Source organism: Neodiprion fabricii, chromosome 4 (assembly GCF_021155785.1).
Source record: "Neodiprion fabricii isolate iyNeoFabr1 chromosome 4, iyNeoFabr1.1, whole genome shotgun sequence".
Lineage (NCBI taxonomy): Eukaryota > Metazoa > Arthropoda > Insecta > Hymenoptera > Diprionidae > Neodiprion > Neodiprion fabricii.
The window spans coordinates 39,619,225-39,645,584 of NC_060242.1; the positions used below are offsets into that span (position 1 = coordinate 39,619,225).

The following is a 26,360-nucleotide window of genomic DNA, read 5'->3' on the forward strand; positions in this document are numbered from 1 at the left end:
AGGATATGGTCGTCACTCACGTCTGCGAGCTAGTCGTTCTTGAACTGCTCGCGGTACCGCGTCTCCGATCCCGCTGCCGTTCTTCCCGCGAACTTTCGTTCGAAACGCGGCCTTTCAAACACACGTAAGGATATAATAATCCGCGATTCGTTCATCGAGAGGTTCAGAGAGAGATTGTTTGTTACCACACGATTTCGGAGGAAAGAAGTCTTTAGAAGTATACCTTTTTTTTCTCTTTCGAACCCATAATTTGGTGCTTATTTTTTAAGAAAAATTATAGATAAAAAAAAACGATAACTCTTTATTGAAAATCGTTAAGTTTTGTTTTTCTATATCGTTATAATATATATATATATATATATACTTAATATATTTATTGTGGAGAAGCAATTGGTGCAGACTGTTAATTGTTGCCAGTGACAGGGACGTGTTAACCTGTTTTTAAATCCAGTTTCTTACCGCCTACTGTCTGAACTAAACTTACCGGAACTGAAGACCACGTCCGGATATTCGGCCATGCCAAAATTCGAAACACCGTCCCTTTGTTGCTGGTGAGTCCTATTATAGTGCATGTAATACATATAAATATATATATGTATATATATACTTGTATATACATACATACTCATATTCGAGTATTTGGTAACAGGATAGAAACGAAATAAAGATGTGATCTCGAGAAAAAGTGTGGGAACCGCGATCATCTTTGCTAATTAGTCGTCATACGGCCGGCTGTTATAGCGGCGAATTAATTTATTTGACGGTTTGATGTCTTGTTATACCTTACACGAGTAACATTTTCGTTTCCGGAATTATAGTTGCAAAATTGGTAATTAACCTTTTGCGATTTTCAGCTGTAGAAGCCTCTTCCTTTTCAGGTATATAATACGTGGATGGTCAATTGGCTTTATTGTAGGCGTGAAAAATCTTTGGGAACGCTTTACGCTAAACGGTGATCTAACTTTAGTTGTTCGCTAATTTAATTAACAGAGAAGATACGGAGGAGTGTAAAATTTTATTTTATTCAGTTTTTCAAATATACCTACATATCGAGGCTTATACGTGGAATAATTTAACTTGTTGCTTCGACAAACGTGAAATGAATGTGTCCGACTTGCTTACGGATTCTTCTTACACAACGAGGTATGATAGAAAAAAAAATGTCAACCTGCATTCGGTGTATCTTTAAAATAAAGAAACAGAGAAAGTCGATTTGGCTGCTTTTTCCGGACAAAAATTACACTGCGTTTTATAAATAAAGAATCCTATTTTTCATGGCATTAATGTTTGAAGAAAGCTTAGCAAAGGATCGATTCATCTTTTATAGTTACTCTCCAAAAGTCACGACCCAAAGCTTACTCGACGCTCTTTTGTGTGGCTAAAAGTACCGGATGAGAAAGAACCGCTCCAATATCCGTTTATAGTCTGGCTTATAAGACTTGTTATTGAGAGAATGGATCGGTTCGCGGTAATTAGCTTGGCTCTGTCTGCGGCGTACAGTCTGATGAAGTATAAAATATTTTCGCCTTGAAAACAGACATCCGCGCTTTGTAACTAACCAGCGATATCGAATATCGATACACTCGCAATCTGTATAATAATAAGTGATAAAAATCACGTTGGCTCGAGGCGTATTTTTGATCGTAATTGAAATCTGATCGAAGTGATCCAGGGTTTCCTAAACCGGAGTTTTCGTCAAATCGTCTATTCGCATGCTAATGAACCTCCGAGAAGATCGATGTCTGCTCGTTTAATACTCAATGCGGGATCGAGCGATCGGCAGATGAGAAATAAAAGTTCAAGTTCATAGTTGAACGCGACTAATTTTTCTCTCGCAGTTACCGTCCGCGTTTAATCGATCGATTAAATAATTATTGATTGAAATTATGGATCAGCGACGGTGATCGGAGAAGGATAACGATCGAACAATGGTTCGATTTCGTATTACTTGATTCAGCCGAAGACCGTACTCCAGGGTCTTCACATCCTTGACACGCATTCAGCCGCGTTGTTCTCAAGATCTCGAATTATAGTTAAAACAATTATTTCATCGCTGTTATTACAGGGTCGCGATTATCATCATCTGTCTTGAAGAGACGATGAATATTTCGATAGAACGGTTATATAACGGCATCGCGTCCAAGGAAATACTCGTATAGAATTAAGGATATTACAGATTTTCAACGAGATTTAATTTCAGGCTGGCTAAAATTATTTAAAAGAATTATGAAACATGATGAAAAACGAAAACAGGGTTTTTAATAACGATAATTAAACTACGTGTTACTTCATTTAATAGTTTTAAAACCGATCTGCAGAGCCGATCACGGTGCATGAATAATTATAAGCAAGGAATCGAGCGTGAAGTGAAATTTGTAATTGATCACCTAAACCAGAATCCTGTAATATACCCGCAGGAATTAATCGAAAGATTTAAAAATTGCTCTGTGAGTTGGGTATAAATCGATTGTTACCTCATGCGTAATTCAATTTCTGTGTAAAGTATATCCGCGATATATTATCTCGGAATAATTTATAATTTATCGACGCCTTGTATGCAAATAATGAATTCATATGCATATTATAGGTACATAACGTTACCTGAATTCATTTTATTCGTATTATTTGTATGACGAGTCACTCGTGAACACGCAATTTTTGTGCGTGAATCGATTGTTTACGGCTTATATTTATGCACAATACAAGGTGCGAATTAGAAACAATAAATGCTATATTTTTATAAAATAATTCTATAACTTTTCCATAGAATTGTAAATTTGTAATATCTTATGTTACTCAAACCGCCCTAATGACCCCGATATTCAATTGAGTCAGGTGCACCAAAGTTGTACAAATATTGTAAGAACGCATATACATTATATATATATATATGTATATACGCCTATAAATGTCACGATAAATTAAAGCGTCGATATTATACCTTGGATAAGTAATTAAAAGTACTTAAAAAAACATAAAAATGAGTGAAACAATTAATAACGTAATCGGGAACAAGTTGAAGACTTTCAGTTTAAAAACGGGAGTACATTATTATTACTATTCTTATTATTATTAGACGAAAAAATACAATACACAATAATTTAAAACAGGCGCACAATACAATACATCGGAGATTTTTCCTGTAGTTTAGGTATACGTGTACGTGTATTTGTACACATACATCTTGTCAAGTCTAAAACGCCCGGTAGGTACATGCTAATAATATCGGTAAATATTTATACAAGTGTTATTATATACCGATATGAAGAAGAAAAAAAAAAGTACCAAAGTAGCAGCGACTCAACTTTACATAATTTGTATTCGTTGATATATCGGAATAAACGATAAAAAAAAAAAAAGTAAAATTTATGACGCACTGCAATTATCAATGTAATGATAAAATTTGCACGCATAATTATTACGTGTATAAGTTTGATTTCGAATGGACGAGAAGGAAGAAACGTGGAGGTAAAAACAAGAACTTGGTTTGAATATAAATCTATGTAGCAAAAAATTAGGTACTGTAAATGAATAAATAAACAGATGTAGATAATTGTGCAGTCACTCGGATCTCAATAAGATTGAAAACGGGGCGAGGGAAAGGGAAAGTTTTTTTTCCTTAATTTTCACTTATGCGCACTCAGCTTTTCTTTCGACGTTTATTCTCAGCGTCTCTTCCTTTTGGCGGCTCGTTTACGGGCTTCTTGTCTCGCCTTCAGTATATATCGGTATCTTTTCTTCCCCGACATACGACGCCACTGGTTGTTTGCCATTTTGCGTAGTTTTGACTTGGTCAGGTTCCGTTTTCGCCGGCTCAGTGACGCCATGAAGACGAGAAACGGATTTGTTTGATGAACCGACAGTTTTTTGCGGCCCTCTTCGTTCCGGGATTTCATGATCGTTTTTCGCTGATCGCGATTACGTGAGACGATTTTTATTTCTCTTGTATACTACTTTCGCAATTTTACGATATTACAGTGGCGAAAAAAATCGGCACGGGTTACAAAAATTTCGGTAATTGCGTGTGCTGATATTACATCCGATATGAAAATGATGAACAAATCACCGTCGCTACCTCGCTGAATAAATATACATCGATCCGTAATCGATTGATTTTCGCAAAGAATCGATGAGGCTTCTTTTTTTGGCCAGAAACTTCGCTGCATTCACGCAAGCAATGTCAAATCGCACAAATTGATAACCAGCCAAGAGCGAAAATTTCTATGCAATAATTCGACGATATTGGAAGTTGATTGGAAAAATTGTTTAAATTTTCCAAAAACCTTGCAAGACTTTCCATAAGTTTGGGATTTTTTTCGGAACGTTATGCAGAAAAATATTCCATTTTTCTTCCGTCTCTTCTTCCCAAATTGCCTTATTACGACGAGATTTCTCGTCTTCGCTACTTCACTTCGTTCAATTATTCCGCACAATTTCTTACCCTTTGATATCGATTAACCGCGACCCTCTTAGCAATTGGCCCGTGACCCGTGACCCTTAAAGCTTGATAGTCGTTGCTTGATCCCCAACTTTCATCAGATTTTATTGACGTATTACCTGGCCATAAAATTTGTCAGGACTAATAAGGACAGACCATTTTTCCAAATAAATTGCTACCTCTCAGAACGAATTTATCGAGCTTTCTAAAGGGTTCCAGACACCGTTTGTCTGGGGTCTTATGAATTTTAGCACGCCTGAAGACGCAGTCTTCGAGATTGCAAAGTGGTTTCAGGAAATTTCAAATCCGGTATTAAGTAATCGAGATTAAAAATGCCAGATCCGGAACAGTGATAGCGGAATTGCGAATAAGACTGTGCACATGTAATTCTAAGGGTTATAATACGGCTGAATTGCATCTGTTCAGCGAGCAAAATCATTCCAAGAACGTTAGAATCTAATTAAAAATATAATGTAATATAATATATCGAATCAATTTAAACGTTTTAACTGTAAAACCTTTCTTATAGACCGTGTTATTCGAATTTTTTTCAGATCCATTTCAATACAATTACTTCTTATAATTATAATTAATTTATACAAGTAGAGGTGTTGTACAATTGGTGTCCACCATCATTGGCGCAGATCGCGACACTCCTGGATATTTTTGAAACGGATACAGCCATGCCGATTCCTCTTCAATTAAATTCCGCATCGATCGCAGGCTTTTTAAATTCCCATCCTCGTACCAAGGCTTGCGTCGTATTCCAACCCCTTGACACGTTACTCTCCCTAAAACCGGGCGCCCTCTCCGCATGCTTCACAGCAAGACCGTGAAGCGTGTTTGTGCGTACACCAGTGAAACCATGCCGTATAAGGAAAACCTTCGGGGTTGCGAACCGCAGCCCCTCTTCGTCGGGGAGGATGCCCGAGGCCAAACGAATGACGGAGTGCCTTTGGGGTCAACTTCCGGTTCTGGAGTAGGTGGAACCGCGAATTTGAATGTTCCACACGCGTCGAGTGGTCTCCAGGAGAGAAGCTGGAGCTGGAGCTGGAGTTGACTCTGTAAAATATCATGCTCTGCTCCCACGAAGACGGCGTCATCGACCACCACGGTCCTCTCCTTCTTTGTTTTCCTCTCTCTCTCTCTCTTTTTCTCTTTCTCTCTCTCTCTCTCTCTCCCTCTCCTCTCATCTGGCTTTGGCCTCTCGCTTTCACACCGGATCACCTTGGTCGTTGGAGTTCCAGCTCGAACTCAGAACCCGCGAATCAGCTTGCCTACGAGCCTGTTGGTACCTGTATATCGATACAACTTGTAACTAACCAGCCCCGGTCCTAGACGCAACGTCGCCTCGAGCAATGAAGTTATTACCTGACCTTGCGCAGAGTCGGAAAATACACCCGATAAGGTTCACGTTCATTTGACAATCGGCACTTTGGGGAAAACCCTCCAGGCTCATCTACACCTATTTTTGTGGTCGATGATCGATCACGGGATTAGTTATAACTGAGGCCATTTTTACTAATGGTGGACGATGTGGATATGTTATTTAAATCACCTTGCGGCCCTTTTATCGGGTGGGAACTTAGTTCCAATTCAATCAACCGTGGACCGTATATACATAATCGGTCATCGACCGTAATCACGTCGATAATTAACGTACCTGTTACGAGTTTTCAGTATCAAAATTGCTAGGTAATTGTCGTAAAGTTTCCAGAGCTGAACGTTGGCCTGATTCCAATCGTCAGGGTCTCTGAGTCCTCAGAAAAGAGTAACAACCTTCTGTAATTTGTACAAGCAGCGAATAATTTCGATACCATTCAGGAGGATTTTATCCTGGTAAAAAAAAAGCGCGATTCGGAGCTTTTTCTCGGAATACATCGAGTGACATGACGGTATTATTATTACACCGAAGTATGACGTGACAGTAATGATTGACGAATACGTCATGACGATCGCTTACTTCGCTTACTTTATTCGTGATTCACCCGAGATCGTCGTCGTTGTTGTTGCTTTTGTTACGTTGTTTTTGTTGGGTTGCGCGAACCGTGAATGCTGATTAATTCCTTCAACAAGTATGAAGCCGCTACGATGAAAGGCACAGGCGTGCAGAACATGTAACAGTAGGTATAGGTATTGGTGGGTAGGTACGTGGAACCTGCAGAGTGGTCAATTTCGAGTGACTCATGCAATTTGTATTGCAAGCAGGCTTCCAAATGTCAGTTAAACGATAAAATTTATTTGAAAGTATAGCGCAGTTGCAGGAAGATCGGTGCTCTCAGCAATCTGCCAATCATTCCCAAAGAACTTGAATCGAGAACCAGGAGATTCTTTTTTGTCAATCTTGTGACAAACTGCTTCTTTTCACTGTCACAACGGTCCTAAAAACCATTTCCTATGTGGGAATTTCATCAAGTATACGAATGGATGCTTCCATTGAAAGGGTTTTGCCCAAAACTTTCACGCTGGCAACAAGTAACAAATTAAAGAAAAGAAAAAAACAACATTACACTGATTGTCTGACATTTGTTTCAGAATGGTCGATACTTTCGTCAATAGTACCCTTCCATCATCCCGTTTTACGGTCGATTTGACCAGTAGACGAAAATGGTACTTCGTGCCACGTTTATGGTCTCGGTGTCTTCCTACGACCACAATAAATAAAGGTTCAAAACAAGTCGAAAATATGAGGTAAATGTTGAGATCCATTACACATCGTCAAGGTGTAATTTTAAAGATCGATTCTTTTCGTGGAGACCAACTGGTCCGTTTCTTATCCACATACACCTATGTATACAATCGCCATGTAGGTGTATTCCTACCGTGGACAGTGACTCGTAACGTCACTTGCGGCTGGACGAAGAAGTCAGGTCGATGGAGGCAGGCAGGCAGCTTAGGAAAAGGAAGAATAAAGAAGGAGTCGGAGGAGGAGGAGGAGGAGGATGGCGGAGCCAAGCTGAAGCGGGAAGCTCTGCAGAGGCTAGATCGTCTAAAGTGTATAAAATATTCAGAAACAAGCCAGCGGAACAAAGAGAAACCGAGCCGCGCCGGACACGAGATCTTGGGTAACGAAATCGTTTCGTAACACCCACGCCAAATACACTCTACTTATCCGCTTACCCGTGCCCGTGTTGCTATATATCTATACACAGTATACATATCTATCATCTTTAAGTCCATATCCATTCACATATCGACATGTATACAGTCCTCTTATCGATATCGTTCGCTGCAGCCGCTGAGAAAACCCAGAGGTTCTTTTCGTTGTCGACCCATATAGATGTGGATGAAGTTTGGATCGTTCGTCGAACTAATTATTTCTTTCTTCAATTTTACTTGAGATTTTTTACCTTTACATATCATGATAAATTTAGACGGAATAACGATTCGTCTGAAAGCAAATGTTTGATTGGCGGCTACCATGGCGACTTCGCAAGTGAGCAAGTTGATTGTTCGCAACTGCAACAAGACTCTCGGGTCTTGTACCATTTCTATCAATACATGCACTATAGTATTCTCATATTCCCTACGTTCACGTCACATTGTGTAATGGGCTTAACCGTACCCGGTGGCTTGCTCCTACTCCTCGGCGTTATGAGCACCATGCATGTGCACGGTATACCACTAAGAATGTAGCAGTGGCTTCTGATGTATGGATTGCAGCGCTTCGACCACGGGGTCGCTGGAGATGAAAGTCGGGTGCTGCTACAACGGGAGTCGGTCTTCGCGTTTTGAGCCCAGGTTGTCTAACGGTCCACACAGCGTCCAATGTCAACGTAAAACAACGAGGGATCGACTCCTCTTCTCAGATTTCAGTGTAGGTATCCAGGCTCGTTAGCAGGTGCAGCAGAGTAGACTTTGACCAAGTAATATCCACAGTTCCGTCGGTCAATCAGCGATGAAGTTTCTCCTAGCTGTCGGAAATGGATTGCATTCAAGTCGAATTGCAACTTGTTCCTTCTCGCAATGCCGCGATGGCGCTGAGAAGAAGAAGAAGAAGAAGAACTTCAAGTGATCACATTTCTCGTGGGAAATCCTGAAACATTAAACCAATTCAATTCTTAGGACACCACGGCAAAGTTACTCGTACATACATAGACAATAAGCGACGTGCATCGGTGAGCAACTTCACTCGGGTCACTAAACTGTCTTATGTATAATCGTTCTAAGTATGTATGTATCTACCAATTACCGTAGCTCGCAATGAGACGACCGCATCTATTGTCAGCAATAGTCAAATCGTAATCTGAATCGACATCGTATAAGCGAGTCGCTTGTTGGTTAGAGTTTCGGACTTGTTGTCTCTGTCAATGCACCGTCGAGTTTATACACCAGCCAACCGATCATAGATCAAAAAACGAAGGTATACCTACACAATGAAGAAAAAAACCTTTTTTTTTTTGTCAAGAGACGCTTCGCCTCTCGTCAGGTGGAACGATTTATAACGCGATATACACTCTGTATAATACACGACGTGGAATAATTGCCATTGCCACACTGCCATCCCAATTCCGTGCCGTTACGCATGGTTCAAGGATCAAGGTTCATCAGGAGGATCCACGTCCGGGGAATACATTACCAAGCGATTCCTCACTTTATGGGTATAATGCCTGATAATAATTACGGCGCCAAATTACCTCGGCAATAAAACAATTTGCAATTCTTGTAATTAGACGGGAACCAATATGCGGTCTGTTTTTATTCCACACGAAGCAGTCGCCAGTCGACTTCCTTGCTCGAACACGACCTTCCATGCACTGTTCTAAAGTACTTTCCTATCTTGTTACGATCCCTGAAGATCGCGTGCGCGTTTACGTAAGAGCGGAACGGTAATTGGAAGAAGCAAGTCATTCGGCTCCGAATCGACGCGTTTCCTTATTCCTCGTGACTTATGCTGATGAGTTGAACCGGAGTGAAATACGGAGCTTCCGAAAGCTCAAATCTGCCGGAAGAGGCTCGGTTCAGTTGGTCACGTTTGGACGTCGTAACTTATACCCGATAGGTGTACTATGTGATTTCGTTGTATAATAACCATGCCACGTTCCGCTCTATTGGTAATGAAATCTCTACGTACCCAGGTTTCTCGCGACAATTATACAATGCTTGCCTCGACGCTCGTGACAACCCGAGAAGCAAGGCCGAGGTAGAAAATTCACCAACAAGAAGTTTAGAAACTATTTCATGCAACATGTAACTTCCAATGGTGAGTTGATGGCGCTGTGTAACATAATTCACGCTCCGCCCGAGTCCATTCTGACTGAATTATCTCACAATCATCCCAAGTTGTACACCATGCACAGCTGTGTAACCTGTATTACAATCGTTGCGCGTTCTTGGGGCCTAGCCTGATGGTATTCAATGGTTCAACATCGACGCGCGTTCTTCTGTGTACGACATGTGATATTGACTTATGCATCTAAACGCAACAAAACGACAATAACGATGACAAAATCGTCATCTTGTGATTTCGCAACGGTTCTTTTTATCCGTTGAGACGGTATAGGTATGTTATGTACCTGTAAGGTACAGCCGAGAGATGTTTCTTTGTAACATGCCATGCGTGCACCATTCATGTGGACACATTAGAGACTTCCACGCATATATTTTCACGTTGTGTTTAACCCGATGTACGTACATATGCACACGGCTATACAGACGGCTCACAATCACGCGTCTGTACTTTGGAACCACAACGAAAATATTCAGCGTTAAGTTCACGACAGAAATTTCACAAGCGTCGGATATATGCATGAAATTTCTTTCCGGTGATAAACGCCGGCCATTTTTAATGCACCGGATTACAAAGTTTATTTTATATTTGTGCAACGGAGGAAGCTGAGCCGATCGATACCGTGCTGCGCGAAATCTATCGCTACAAAGGATTGTAGTTGATTTTATTTTTTTAATTAACCGCTTCGATGAGCTATAAATTTTCAATTTACACGATCGAATTGCGGTACCCGTCACCTGCCGCAGTAGGCAGCCAACTTTGAGTGATCAGCAACTGAACTGAAACTGCTCGACAATTATGGTCCCCTAAATAGATCGTTATAAAACTAAAATTACATTCTCGACAATTTTACGTTCTGCGGAATCGATTTTCGAGTTCAGAAAACTTGCAAGAAGTTATATATATAAGCGAACGCGTGTAATAAGCTCGACTCTTATTTATTTTTTTTCAACTAAAACTTAAAAACAAGAGAATAAAAAATAAATATAGTTTAGAAAGTTAATGATCATTGTTAAGATCGTATCACTTACTGTTATAGTCTTTGACGATCTTGAAGTGAAACACCGTATAAAAAGCCTGAAAACTTATATAACACAATGGAGACAAAAATTTATTACCCAAGTTATTTGCAGCTACGATTTTTTAACGGAGATAAGACCAGGTAAGTGTCAAAAAGAAATAAAAAAATGGCGAGAAAAATACGGATTTAAGGAAATCCATACGTACGTATATACGAGTTGTAATGTAAGTACGTTACATTAACTTGACGAAGTACGCGCTCAGGCGAAAAAGAGAAGATGCTTTCCGCCTTTAAGCTTCCTCGGACAGTTTGAAATTACGCTAGGCTAGTTATATAGAGCTCGTTCAAACCTCCCGCTCTCGCATTTTGGAATTATATACATGCAACTGCACTGTCTCTTGGCCATAAGATTCATGTGACGGGTTTACGACGGTAAAATGGCACGTTACAATACTGCAGTACTATACCTATCATTATGTGGTACATCTACTTATCGTTAAATAGAGAGAAAGAGAGAGAGAGAGAGAGAGAAAGTCATTGAAACTGACGGTGGAAATTCTTCTCTCGTTTAGTCGACTACGCAATTTTTATTTTATACATCCAGAAATCAAAAACAAAAAAGAAAATGACCAAATTGTTTTACAGCAAAGACCCGAAATTATTTCATTCCAACGCAATTTTAAAACACTTACTTGTACATCAAATTGGCAAAAACTGAGGGAATTATTGAATAATTCCCATAATTTTGAAGGGGAAAAAAAATATTCAAGGGCCGGTACCGTTCACGATCTGACAAATTTCTCAGTCACTAATGGACAAGATGATGACAGGAGAAAAAGTGTGATGAGATAAGAAAAAGAATAAAATAAAAAATTGTGCCAGACCATTATCGAATAATAAACGTATAGCAGGAGAGCCGGTTCTCTCTTGCATTCTGCGAGATTACATCGCGCGTTACACATTTTTATATAAAACTGCCCGACGCTGACAACATTATATGTATACCTAGCGCGCATTGAGGTCACTTGGCGAACAAAAAAAAAATAAAATAAAAAAAAAATCACTCCGTCTATCTCTGGGGAAGTTTCTCTCCTCTGAAAGAACTTATACTCACATTAGACCGCGCATAGGATATAATGGAATAGACCAAGATTACATTTAGATTCTTCGTCTCTTCTGGATAATCGAAAAGTCGCGTATTGGTAAAGATGTCGCGATATTTTAATTCCAACTGTAATAATTGCTGCGTAATATTCAACATCGCTATAAAATTTGAGCGATGATTTCTCTGACACGTTTAATTAGTATGATGGATAACACGAATACATTTCATGAATACTGTATAAAAAAAATAAAAAAACATGTAGTTCCAAAGATTGAAATGAATTAATCAGTAATCAGCGAGGATGAAACGACGAAAGTTTACCTTCTTGATTTGAATAAAATAGCGCTTTTTTTTTCACCGGATATCAATTTTGTCCTGTAAGTACAAAAGTGCGCTTGAATTTAACGTCGTGAAAATTGTTTAAACGTGTTGAGTGGCGGGTATCGGGTTTATTACATAGGTACATATAACGCTAAAACTAATTTTCTCGCCAACAATTTTAAGAGCATTAGCAATTTTTTTGTTAATACTCCGGCCTATTTAATCCGCGGAGTTTCGCGCTCCTTCTCTTTGTTCCGTATAATTCCTGACCAATTAGGTACAGTATTACACACCCCGTTGAAAGCAGTGCACGAAGACTAGAAGACCGCTCGTTATATTGCCGCTCGATATATACCCGCGAATATAATTCCGCTCTTTGCGCGCTTCGATAAGATAAAAGAAACCAGCGATTGTTTTCTTACTTGTCCCTCTGACTGTATTACCTCTTTCTCTTGTATTATCCTTACTTGAGCTTTCTGCCGACTATAAATTTGTCGCTGAAAACCTATAATCGACACTTTTCTTTTACTCTTACGTGACTAGAGCTCACGGTGAGTTTCTGCTCGACGTAGCGTATAGAGTGATTATTAAACTATAATACGAGGAGACCTGCAGCCGCTATCCGCCTCCTCGTCCATCTCGTTATTTCAAGTGTGAACTCTTCCCCTCCGTATCATGTACTTTGCATCGTTTCCTTCAGCTCGTTCAAGTCTCCCGGTTCTACTGCTAGCCTAGTTTTAACCCTGGTCGCTGAAACGGGGTCCAGTTGACCCCAGAACCGACTTGCGTACAATTTTCAAACCTCCGTGCTCGAATCAGGGTTGTTTGCGCAAGTAAAATGAAGAATGATTGAAAAAACTCTGGGGTCTATGAGACCCCGTTTATGTATCACATATTGTTTTACTATTACTTTAAGGTGCTTCAAGAATTTCTACCACATCCTCCATCGTTTTTTGTTAAGACTAGGATTGAAGTCTATTTCTGAATTGTTAAATTTTCTCCCAGAATTCTGTTCAAGTCGTAACCATAGTGTTTGAGTAACCATAAGTTTAAGCGACACTTAATAATTTATTTGCAGTGAAAGTAAATTTTTTCCCCAGAATACAGAAATTCACAATGTACAATATATTGATTTCAAAAGCAAGGGCAGCTGTATATTCGATCACCCGAAATATATCGGAGGTGATGTATAAATTTTTTATCCACTTTGGAAGGAAAGCCTGCTCGCTTATCGTTTCGTGTAACTATATAAATTTTTGCTCGATGATCGGTAACGAGCACGCGAGAAGTGCAAGTAAATCGCTCAGACCTTTTCCTAGAAAACAAAAAAAAAAAATTACAGTATGCCTGAAGAGAAATCGATACTTTATAGTTAGTTTAGTCATCTTCACCGTTTACTAAACTCTTATATCGTATAAGAAATCACAATTTCAGCTTACTTACAGCAGTTTTCGATAAGAAGAGTTTGTACTATTCACAAAATTCGGATGTCTCCTTTTATCTCTCTGTAGAGGCGTTCTTAAACGGCGCCATTTTGTTTTTAATTGATACTCGATCCTCGATGCGGTAGCAAACTGGTAGCAAAGCGAGATTATCGCCGTCGTATGTCGTATGAGTATTACATATGTGGTATAAAACCCGCGGTCATTTATTTTCTGCTGTTGGATACGACAATTGTTTACGTAACGTGGTAACAATATTTCTCCTCGTGCATGTGACGTTTCGGTTTATACCGTGACTTTATCTAACCAGAAATATCCACACGCAATGACGCCAAATCGTAAATATAAATCCGCAAAATAGCGTGTAATGTAATAAACTTTAATTTTTATAAAAATTATTTTGTCATACGTTGTGTAGAAATTGCATACGAGACAATTCACAATATTGAGAGAGAAATAGAGAAAGGGAGAAACAGACGTCTCTACAATCGGCCGACAAAGTCTAGACGCAAAACCCGACACGCAATTTATATCGCATCTGACAAACAGCGACAAAATGCTTCACTGATATCGAAAATCGAACTAAAGCATTGCACGCCCTGCAGACTCGGTTGGACAAAACGATCCCTGCAACTGCGTATAACAGTCAATCTCGATGTGAGTGATTGTGCTTGGATAAATAAAAGGACATCGATATCGGAATATTTTCCACACTAAGATGCAGACGACACTGCGAAAGTCGTCACGATTTCCGTATATCCGTAAATGCCTGACAAACGTATAATTCAATAAGTCACATAACCTTGTTACACGAGTGTATTCTGTTCATCTGTGAATATAAATAAATGAATTCATGAATGATGAGAATAATATGCTTTACTGAATCAGACTGAACTATAACTGCAGTACCGTAAAAGTTCCGCGGCAAAACAAACTTAAGTAAAGCAATCGTGACTGCAATGTAGTTAAAACGGGAAATAATCAGTAATTGCACGGCGGCAGCAGCATTGTATCAGTTCCCATCTTGATTTATTTTAAGAAAGTGTGAAACGGCGAATGAACAATCCGCTATGGAAATACGTACCTTATACCGCGATAATTACGTAAGGAGATAGGGGGTGGGGGGTGGATCGCTGCTTTCATTCGTACAACTGTACCTACCTTATACCTGCGGCTCTACGAGTACTTATGTACACACGGTAATTAGTTCTTGTCTTCTCAGTACGCATAATACGTACGTTCGCAATGATCATAATACGCATCGGCGTCGGTTATGTTTGCATACAAGTACGTTGTACTTTGCATTGCAATAACGTGTGTAAGTATAATGTAACACACTATTAGCATAGAATTATCAATTCGCGATATAAATCATCGACGGTACGTATGGTAGAATTTAAATTTGAATATATTTTTTTACTTTTTGTGAAATGTTTGCATCAATCATTTTAATGAGACTCCAAAAAACCAAGTTTTTCTACGCGACCTCTCGATGATGGAATATATGTATATACGACGTGACTTTGCATGCCTGTATATTTAATTGCAAGTGAGTTAAACGTACGTATGTAAATGAATAGGCTAAATCCTGACGACAGAAGAGAAAAAGAAAGAAATGGTGTAATTTTTAATGACAAAATCAGATCCGGTGGAGAGATTGTAACTTCGTAATAATGAGGTTGTTTTTAATTTGTTTGTTCGTTTCTCTTTCTCTCTTAACGGAACGACGCCACTTCTGCGCTAATGTTGCAGCATTTATGCTTAAGTCTCTTTCAACCTCGGTCTTAACAGGCCTCGGTAATTCTCTAGCTAGCGAGCAAACGAACGGATGATCGTCGATATTGTTTTGCATGCAGGCTGTTGAGGTGCTCCACATCGTTCGGACCAACCTGCGAATATCGCAAGGGTACTGCAATGTAAGAGGAGTGAAAGTCTCGAAGTCGAGTCCTGACTAGGGTCTCCGGTTCGCTTCGGTCCGCGGGAGTTCGCGGCGGTGCTCGTTACTTGCAGGAGGAAAAAGAAGGGGGGTGACTGTACGGGTGGGTGGTTGGGTATAGCTACTGTAAAACACTTTTTGGTCCAGTGATTTCGGTGAGTCGAGTAGTAGCCCGCAGTTAAGCCTCGAATTACATAATAATAGCTGTTCCGTTGAGATCGTGGGAGCTTAACTATAACATCAACAGCATCTTCGACGCACTCCAATTATTGGAGACAAATTGTTACAAGGAAACAACGTCACGACACGATTTTACAACGGTATATAATTCAAACGCTGCTGGAACAAAACAAACATGGCCGCCGCTGACGCGCACACTTCCGGTTTTGTTTTGGCTCTAAGATTTCTTCCGTCACTCCCGAATCGTCGAGTGCTACTTCAAGCCGAACATATCGATGGCAAGGATTGTTTACGCATGGTTTGAACTTCCAAGAAGGCCTGCAAGCCGAGAATTTAGCTTGCGAAATTTCTAACCGTACGTGCTTGCACGCACGCGTTCATTGGCGTTGCCTTATGCAATGGTTCACGCTCTCGACGAAACTGGAAATATTTTAGCGGTACGTAATTGATTTAGTTCGCAGCTCTCGGATGAGCTTCGTTGAACGCTCAAGTTTAATACAGCTGTGAATGATTGATATTGCAGGGTGAGTATTTACGAAAGATTTGTTATAACAGCACAGTCAAGTCGTATAACAAACGTGGTGCGGAGTGTTGTAATCTTAATTGCAATCGGAATCGGAACCGTAACCGCGGCATCTCCGGAGTGTCAAACGAGCCGTGGCCAAAATTATATACCTACATTATTTTACCTACTTACGTATTTTATTCTGTGGATACGGGGATTCGGTGAACCTTTCAAATATCGCCGCATTGCAGGCGGAAGATACGAAACCACCGTGTCTGACTTTTATTGTCAACTGCAATCTTCGAAGTTTTCGCGCCACGGTTTTTCGCGGTTGCTGCGTAAATACAATTGCGAAATGTGATGGATGTGAGTGTTTAGACATTGCGAAGTCCAGTGCGTGATAATTACATGTAGCAATAAAAGGGTTAACCGTATAAGTGTTAGAAATCTGCAACAAAGTTTTCGGTTTCAATAAGTAACGAAGAGAAACTGTAATACGCGTCTGCTGTTCTTCACCGCACATCCGGCTAATCGTTACTATTAAACGATGCTGCAGTTATAGAAAATAGCGTTTTCAAATTCTTCCTGCAAGTACTTAGAACGAATATATAAATAAATGCATAAATGTGGGAGGTATGTGAGTGTAATTCTGTGTGTAAGTATAATGAAATCGTGTAAGTATAATGAAATCGTGAAAGTCGAACCACATAAATGCTCCTTGTGTCTATGAAACTGCCTACGTAAACCACAACTTATCAATGCGTCATCCGCACTAACCAAGGTACGATATACAGAGGAGATCGAGATCCAGTAGACGCAGATCCGCGTTTATAACGACCCCGTATTCTCCATTATGCATCGAGAGAGATCTCCACCTGTACAAGTTACCGTACAGTCCTTATAACTATTTTCATTTTTTATCATAACCGAAAAGTACCGTTCTGGGTACAAGATGAAAGTTAATTTTGTAGATGAAACCATAAAATCTGATATTAGTCGTGTGTTTGTATCCCTTTTTTATCTGGGTCATTCGTACTATACGTTCTTGTAACGATGGGGATAATTTGTTGTTGGTGCAACGACAAAATGATGTTAAGGTCTTATTTAACTCGAAGAATGTAGTCGACTATGAAAAAGAAAAAATTTAATCTTCCAATAATCAGAAAATATAATATTGACAATTGTAATCACACTAAATATTAATTTACCGGTACCAAATTTTCTTGAAATTCACTGTTACTATACCCATTTTTACACTAGAATTTTTAAGTAACTGTAACTTTCGAAGTTTTTCTCAGTTTAAAATGTGTACTTGGGCTAAAAATTATAGAGTCTTTCCATTCCGTCTCAAAACGATGAAGGATATTCCATATGGCATGGCAATATAGCGTTACAGTTGGACTTGGTAGTCGGTACAGATTCGTCCCGACTAACCGAGCCGCCAGTTGTTCGTTTTGTTGCACCGCCATTTTAGCTTGCATTACAGGTATAAATGGTAAAAGCTGACGGTTTGTAATCCCACGCGTGCAGGATATTATTAGAACGTGCATGATGCATGTAGGTACAACTCATGTAGCTACAGTTTCACAGCTTCAAATCGCAGTCACCTCATGTATCGCTGAATCTTGTATTATATTATACGTAAAAGAAGTGCGAATATTTTGCAATTTTTTCATAAACAAAAATTAGTTCATAAATCGAAGTGTGGTATTATACAAAGATTCGATGAATCCTTCGAAACTTTTCAACTTCATTTCTTATGTGTATTTATATAAAATAACATGAATGCGTGAACATTCATGTAATGTATGTATTTCTTTTTATTCATTCCTAAAGTGAGATTCAGATGAGATGTGAATTTGCGATTGCGGTTACGTGTATCGCCTTATTGGTAAAATATTAATTTCACTGATCGAGTTATAGAATCATAAAAATAAAAACAATTTCAGGCCATCAAAGTTGATTTTAATTTTTTTCTCTCTCTGTTTATGCCATGCGTTTGTGCTTCGTTTTTGACTCGCTACAAATGCGCCTGCTAAAGGTGAAAGAGATGAAATATGGATGCTGCGGGTAACCGCATCGTCAACTGGGTTTTTATTCAAGTTTTTTGGTACTACACAATATGTATATATTTTATACCTAGAACAAGTTTTCTTCGAATCATATTACTGTTTCTGTATTTCATCTTAACCATCCGAGCGAATAAGCGTTCGGATTGATATAATTCAAAACTGGAAATGAATAGTAAAAATTTACTGTGACTCTTGTCTATTATACAGCAGATTTTCAATTTCCTTTCCTCTCTTTTTCGGCATGTGTTTATAAGATTGAAATATCCGAGTCCTCTTTAAACAATTTGAGACTGCGCATAATAAAAGGATCTAACAGTCAAACTACGACTGATCTGATTCAGAAGCTGAAGATGATTAGTTCTATACTATGAATGCGCGTTTAGCCGTGAAAGGTACAAAATACGATCCAGATCACCGATACTTTGAATAGCCAGCGTATGAGTGAACTGCTGTGATAAATCGTGACCGTCATAACCGAAATGAAAATAAAAAAAATTGCAAACATCGTTGCATTAGTTGACGCATTCGATTGTTGCCCCGAGATCATGATATTTATAAACGAAATTGGTTTTTCTACGTAATCGATCGATCTGTCCTCGCGAGCGAATTCGAGGTCAGTGCGTTCACTCTCCGCAGTTATACGGATCGAGTTGTATAAGGTAGGTATGTGTATGTGTTCCACGTTTATAGATTGCACGGTGTATATAATGCATAGAGGTATACATAGGCCGCTGTAAGAAATCAATGATAATAATTGCAAAAAGGAAAATTGAAAGTGAGGATCAGCACGAATCTCTGCGCTTATAATAATATATGATGAGGTCGACTTTCGTTACTATTAAAACCGATGCAGAACTTTCTTGAAATATTGAAAATAACGACACTTTCTACACTTATTTACATATAAGTACAAGTGAAGGTTTTCTACCACGCTGGAAATTAAAATGGCTCTGCGCACTTTTACCCGAGCAATTGCACCGGTTAATTGTAATTCATTAGTCGGCGAAATGGCCAACTTATCGAGTCCGAAAAACAGTGTCGTTAGAATCAACTCTTAGGCCCCGGATTCAAAGTGATATATCTCTAAATTTGGAGCGTCTAGAGGATTCCTGTTTCTAGTTTATGCAGGTTTCGTTTTAGAGAGCCGGAGAAAGAAAGAGGTCGGAGAGAAAAAAAGGGAGAAGACAAAACGCATTCGGCTGGCTGTTATGTTATGCCCATTGCCCTCTCGGATCGGGACAATGGAAAGGAAGAAATTTAAATTCAAGATACGCCGAAACGCCGCGTTGCGTTCCATGAGACGATCTCTGGGACTCTGGAAGCCTGGACCTTCTTCGTTTAAACACGGCCGACGATTCCCGGGTGAAAAAAGACATTTTATTTTCACGGCCGTTTCATACTCCGTTTCGCCCTAACTATACATACGTACGTACAGTTGAGTTCGTGCAGGCATCGCTCGAAGCTTCGACTATTTTCAGTAGTGCCTAAAAGAAGAATTGTTTTCGGCCAAATTCTTCTCGACGCGAAAGTGCTACAAATGAAGAGGCCATTTTTGTTTGTTGAGTTCATGAGACAACTGCAGGAACAAGTCTTTGTTCCGGGACAAACTAGTTCTGAAAAAGATGCGAGTACATCATCATACATTGAAAGACGTACGGTAATATTCATTAAATGCCTTGGGCTTCTGACTAACTTGTTTTCGGTCCGAAACAAAATGCGAGCTCGATTCTATACGAATTATGTGACAATGACTCCCAATCTCTCACGTCGGCTGCATCGCCAGTCATTGTCACATAATTCGTATAGAATCGAACTCGCATTTTGTTTCGGACCGAAAACAAGTTAACCGAAAGATTAAGGTGTTTCACTGTACAGTAAGATTCATTAATACCTTAACCTTCCGGTTACATGTTTTCGGTCCGTAACAAAATGCGAGTTCGATTCTGTACGAATTATGTGACAATGACTGGCAATGCAGGCGACATGAGATATTGGGAGTCATTTTTACGAACTTTCATTTTGTTTCGGACCGAAAAACATGTTAACCGGAAGGTTAAGGTATTAATGAATCTCACCGTACAGTGAAATCATTAAAGCCTTAATCTTTCGGCTAACTTGTTTTCGGTCCGAAACAAAATGCGAGTTCGATTCTATACGAATTATGTGACAATGACTGGCGATGCAGCCGACATGAGAGTTTGGGAGTCATTTTCACATAATTCGTATAGAATCGAACTCGGATTTTGTTTCGGACCGAAAACAAGTTAGCCGGAAGCCCAAGTCATTAATGAACGTTACGGTACGTACCGAAGCAATTTTTGAAGAATCGAGGGTATATATGACGATGATATTAACGCGGCTGCGGAGGATTGCCTAACCGACTGGTTATGTAGCGTTTAATCGACTCACCTTACAACTTTTATTATACTTATGGCTATATACCTGTTTTTTGACTCGGCGGACAACGCGACTAAGACGCTGAGAGCTGTTTGCTGATGATGCTGCCGCCGTGAACCTCCTCTCGACTATCTCAGCTCACGGGCAGCTGACAAAGCAGCGCGCGTTCATAGTCGGCGACAAAGAGAGTGATATAACACTTCATCGGCACTCACGATCATAGGTTATAATATATCCTATACACACCATCGCATCGGCAGGACTTGTTTGCGCAACGAAACGCGTTGAGATCGTTTATCTCCGACCTGCTTGTGACCGGGCAAAAGGCACTCATTTCATACAGGCTCGATGCAATCCAATCAACGTGCCGCGAACACTTGTATCCATACTGAGAAAAATTTCATTTGTCATAGTTACTAGAAAATTGTAGTTAATAATTCATGTTGTTATAATAATGAATGAAATATTATTGACATTACAAAACGTAAAAAAAAAAAATGTACAAATAACTATTGCATTCACGTAATCATAGTTGTCTGATTATTACGATATTAAATCTATTTCATTAGTTTACTACAACATTTTTTTCAGTCAAATTAAGGCCTTAACATCGAATTATCGCAATAGTTACAACAATATATCACACGAATGACTATGATCAAAGAGAATAGTAATTGCACGTACTACTGATTTTTTGGATACATTTACAAAATTCACTTTCATTCTGTATCCAGAATAATATTTTTCGCTTATGACAGAAAATTAAAATGGATAAGGATTAGTAATTTCTCTCGGAGTACCTTTGATATTGTTATACTAAAAATAACATCGCCATTTTATGTTATGCTTCATCCGGCGATGATTCCCCGCCATTATTTTATATACTTTTTATTAACTTCTACTGCAGCTGTTAAAACCTGATATCGCTTATAATGCCCTTGCCTATTCAAAGTTGGACAATATAGAGTTGCGTAGGCGCATTTATCAAGGACGATCGTCGTAAATAACGAAAAAACCTCTGGCATTCATCTCTCGTTTCATATATCGGGTGTGCGATATTTAATTAAAGCATCAAAATAACGCTGAAACTATGCAGCCTGCAGTATGATGATTTTAGGAGACAATTGGACCGCAAGTGGAATCGTTCACGAGAATCATTTTAGGCGACAATCTTTTCTTACGCATGATTTTCACTTAAAATCAGCATTTAACTGTACGATTAAAAGTGAGACACCATGTACATACATACGTATTTTATATCTGAATACACGCAGGGCCAACAATTTATAATAAAATCTTAATTTCAAAAACTCAATCGCGAATATATCTGCAAGCCGTTCGATCGGTAGAATCACGTAAAAGTGATTTTCATGCTTTGAAATACGCTAACAAACATGAAACCAAAGAGAGCTGATGAGGATAAGAAAGAGAGGATAAAAAACTGGTAGTAACGTACCGTATTTCAAGCCGTCTGACCAACCATTCGGGTTTCAAACGTCGCGGTTGTTTATTGGTATAAAGAATATTGTACAATCTTTCCGTGTTTCTCCCTTTCGCGCTACGGAATTTAGCATTGTTCCATGATATATGTTTTAACAGTTTATGATTTAATTATTAAACAAGCTAATTGCTAGGTAAATTTAATTACTCTCTGTTGCAGAATAAGATCGTCCTTGGAAGTAATCCAGCCTTGGATAAACACCGGTGGATATTTACGGTTTCTCGTCGATCGTTACCGCAAAAGAGGGGAGAACGGGACGGTGAATAAGTCATGGCGAGGCAACAGACAACCGACCGGAACATTCCTCACCTACGGGACATATTCGGGTTCGGTAGTAAATGGGAGAACGGGAGAACACCGGCCGAGGAAAAAGCTCCGGGACACGACAGCGCCGTTTCCGTTAGCTCGACTTCGGGCGACGAGGAAAGTCCGAAGAATAACAAGAAGAAGAAATCACGGCGTCGCGATAACAGCAAAACCCTGACGGAGAGTGACGTTAAACACCTTGAGAGACACTTGTCGATGAAGAAAACCATCCGGAAGAAGATAATGCGCGATCTTCAACAAGCGTTCGTCGAGGATCCCAATGAATTCAGGGTCGATGACATTCCTCCTGAACAGCTCAAGGCTGAGATAAATATACAGAGCCTAAGCTTTGGCACACCGTCTCAAAAACAGGGACGAAATCGCGGCAACGCCGAGAGCAATTTTCTCGATATGCTCAGAGGCGGTGGAGGTGAGAAAACCAAATTCATTATATTATTCTAACCAATTGTCAATTATAGAGACCTACAACTTTCTAAAAGGATGATTTATTTTTTATGAAAAATAATCTCTGATTTAATCAACATTTTTATTATCTCCAATATGTTTGGATTTTTTAGTTCATTATGGAAATTCATGGATCCGAAGTTACGTATGCGAAAGTCAATTTGATAGAAACTTGACAAGTGTATACCTATAATGATGCGGAACTGAGGCGTGAAAATGTAGAAATAATCAGTAAACTGATTGCACGGTTATATGGGTGAATCGTGGTCGCTATTTTTGACGCTAGTTCAGTAGACCTCGATTCAAGAGGTCACAGAGACCGCAATTTTTATTGTAAACCAGATTTCTGTGTCAGATTAAGAAAAAGATTAAGTTCCGTACAACTTTTGTGTCAGGTTCACCTTTAACCGGTGGAGCTATTCCATTAAACTTTCCATTACTATATCTAGAAAATTTCCACTTTAGAGTTTTGCAAATCTGCAAACGTGCAGATAAAGTGCATGAATTTATTTATTTATGCAGGATGAAGTGAAGTAGACACACCTTGTATGTATGTACAAACGTTTTTTCACAAAGAGCGGTTGAAACAATTTTTTATTTTTATCCTGCGCAGGTGTTGAGAAGGGGGGAAATGACGTGGACCGTGATTCTGGGCACGGTGGTTCTCCTACGAGGGAACCTCAGGGTCAAGACGCGGACGATGAGTGCAGTTACACCTACGATGGCCACGGAGGTGGAACGCCGGCTTCGAAGAAGCCAGGAAACTTCTGGAGACGTTTCACGATGAAGAATCGTAACAAGCGGTAAACTAAACGCGCGATACTCCGCAGGCCCCAAACCCGAGCATAATTAATATAATTACATTATACATATATATACATATGTATATTAAAATTATATGAAATATAAGATATATAATTTAGCATGTATGATGATTATCGTCGAGCATATATAATATTTCTGAAAGCAGAGTAATTACGTGTGAAAACTGTGATATAAGTGCATTGCTCGACCGATTATTCGCAATTGATTCACCCGATACGAGCGAACTACGATTTTCGCTATCTGCGGATATCAGGTTTTGGTAAAACGATGTAATACCTAGCAAATTTATGCCTCGCGCCAAATTACTCGGTTCTCATTGGTCGGTCCGATTCCAATCGCTAGTATTTTAAACAACGAACCAATGAAACACGTGGATTCGGCGCAGGCGCAATCGACTGTTTCGTTTTACCGATTACATGCAATAAGATGTCGTTGAAAGACAATTGTTGTTACTTTTTAACTTGAATAATGTATTCCCATGATATTATTGAATTCCTTCGCATTCGTAACGAATATTTCCTTGTCCGGATGCATCGAATGCCTAAATGAATATACTAATTTGAAAATTTTTAACCATAGATCAAAGCCTTGATTGCAAATTGTTTTCGCGACTAATTGTCACGTGATTTAATCTACTATATACAATATATAAATGCTTGATGGATATTTGAATATACATATATTTATGCAATGGTACTTTAATTTTACGTTATATATTGTACTTTAAGGGATACAGTTAAGAGTGCTTTCGTATGTATATGAAAAAAGTAAATATATATATAAAGATTATTGTATCTACATAACTGCGATGTACTTAAAATAAATATATTTTACGACGATCAAGTCTCCGCGTGATTCCTCTTAAATTGTAGAGAAAAATGATAAATGAAAGTAATGCACGTAATCACGGTATGAGTAATGAATTAATTAGTTTTAGAATTACGCGTATTTTGGGTATTGAGAACCGTGGTTACAAAAAACGTAACACTAAGCGCTTTGGTCACACCAATATTTTGGTTCCCGCTGTGTGAAATTGCTGTCTAACATATCACAATATACTATCGCATCACAACTAATATTGTCATATAAGTATACCTTATGCTTACAGGTGTTTCAAATAGAACTTATTAATTTCAAAAAAATTGATTACAACTTTTCTGTGAACACGTACCTTAATAATATTTTCTGCTCGACAGTATTTTTCGCGTACTTATTTTGTTAGTATTAGCTAGTCACCGTACATACAATAATAATAATAGTAATAGATATGGAGCGAAGTAAGCGATGAATTTAAAATACAATTACACGTGAATATTACTATTCTTATGAATATAGCATAAATTTACTAAATGTTATAATTACAAATATTGGTATAAACTTGTAATTGTAGCTTGAACAATTTGCTCTTGTAAGTGAACCATACAGGAGTATTTACGCATGGTTGTATCTCGAAAGCTAAATCATTAGTCATTAGGCTTTCATTCAACGAAAATCTTTCATAGAATATTTTTTTCATGTGTAACAGAACTTGATAACATAAAAAGGATTGTATTACAATGCAAGTAAACGGCAGCCTAGTTAATTTTATGCCAACTTTTAAAATAACTCACCCAACATTTTACGGAAAATCGTTTCTATAACTCTGGAAGCAAGTTTGTTGCAGTTAAGCTCCGATTTTACACGCCTAGCATTTTTATCTGTAACGAAATATTTCTTAGCTGCAGATAGTTTGGAAATTTTTTTTGCATCTTAATAAAATAGTTATTTGGTTTACTCTTAAGTTATCGTATACCTTTATATTAATTATTATTATTACGTTCCTAAACTAGAATGTATCTCATAAATTCAACGGTTGATTTATACATATTACATATATTCTAATTCCTTTTTTCCATTCCCGTCGCATTGCTATATTTGTGCATATCTGCACTCACGATTCTGCAACATACAAGTATGTATATTGCGAATGAAAACGCGTATGTTTGACGTTAGGTATCATGTGATGTACACTAAGTACAGAGATAAAATAAGAAAACATAGCTGTATATGATAACAATGTAGCTAAAAATAAACTAATCAAGGAATATTAATACGAAGTTTACTACTGTATGTATATCAAAGGCTTTTGCGCCATTCGCGTCATCTAATCAACTCAACAATTAGAAAGCTGTCAAAAACTGGCTCCAGTACTCTAGTCAAGACGCCAGTTTCAATGTATCTTTTCGAGGGTTTGGAGGGTGAAATTAACGAGACCAAGCTCCAACAAATCGTTTCAGAAACACAGATTTTTACGAAGAGAAAAAAAATAAATAAATAAACTCGGAACAAAGGAAGGCTGATTTTTTGTTGCCAAATTTTGACACATTTTCAAATGCCCTAGATTTAGTCAAACCCTAACTTATTTGATCCCCACATCACTGTGATTAAGTGAGAGAAATCAATCACGCATAGATTAAAGTGACACAAAATTTTTACGTGTTTTTTTAGCTGTTCATCCTACGATGTTCTGGATGTCTTTTTCGGTTTTCTGTGAACACAATTAGAGGGCATCGGCTTTTAGAAATCGATTTTAAGCAGCGTTGTAAGCAAAATTTTGGTACAAAATTCTCACACTGT

General features: G+C 38.7%; 1 protein-coding gene and 1 long non-coding RNA gene across 3 annotated transcripts; one reads left to right on the forward strand and one right to left on the reverse strand.

Moving 5' to 3' along the window:
• Positions 1 to 25,840, forward strand: LOC124180412. Of its 2 annotated transcripts, none has more exons than XM_046565880.1 (3): positions 1 to 124; positions 22,308 to 22,884; positions 23,533 to 25,840. In XM_046565880.1, exons 2-3 carry the CDS (start codon positions 22,419 to 22,421, stop codon positions 23,724 to 23,726), a joined length of 660 nt encoding a protein of 219 aa, XP_046421836.1. In that variant the 5' UTR covers positions 1 to 124; positions 22,308 to 22,418; the 3' UTR covers positions 23,727 to 25,840. The 2 variants fall into 2 exon arrangements, with proteins under 2 accessions (XP_046421836.1, XP_046421835.1); XM_046565879.1 differs by lacking the exon at positions 1 to 124 and adding an exon at positions 290 to 551.
• Positions 7,883 to 9,184, reverse strand: LOC124180415. Its single transcript, XR_006870256.1, has 3 exons — positions 9,076 to 9,184; positions 8,624 to 8,807; positions 7,883 to 8,474 (listed from the first exon to the last, which is right to left on the reverse strand). It is a non-coding gene; the product is annotated as an uncharacterized LOC124180415 (long non-coding RNA).
• Positions 25,841 to 26,360: the final 520 nt, after the last annotated feature.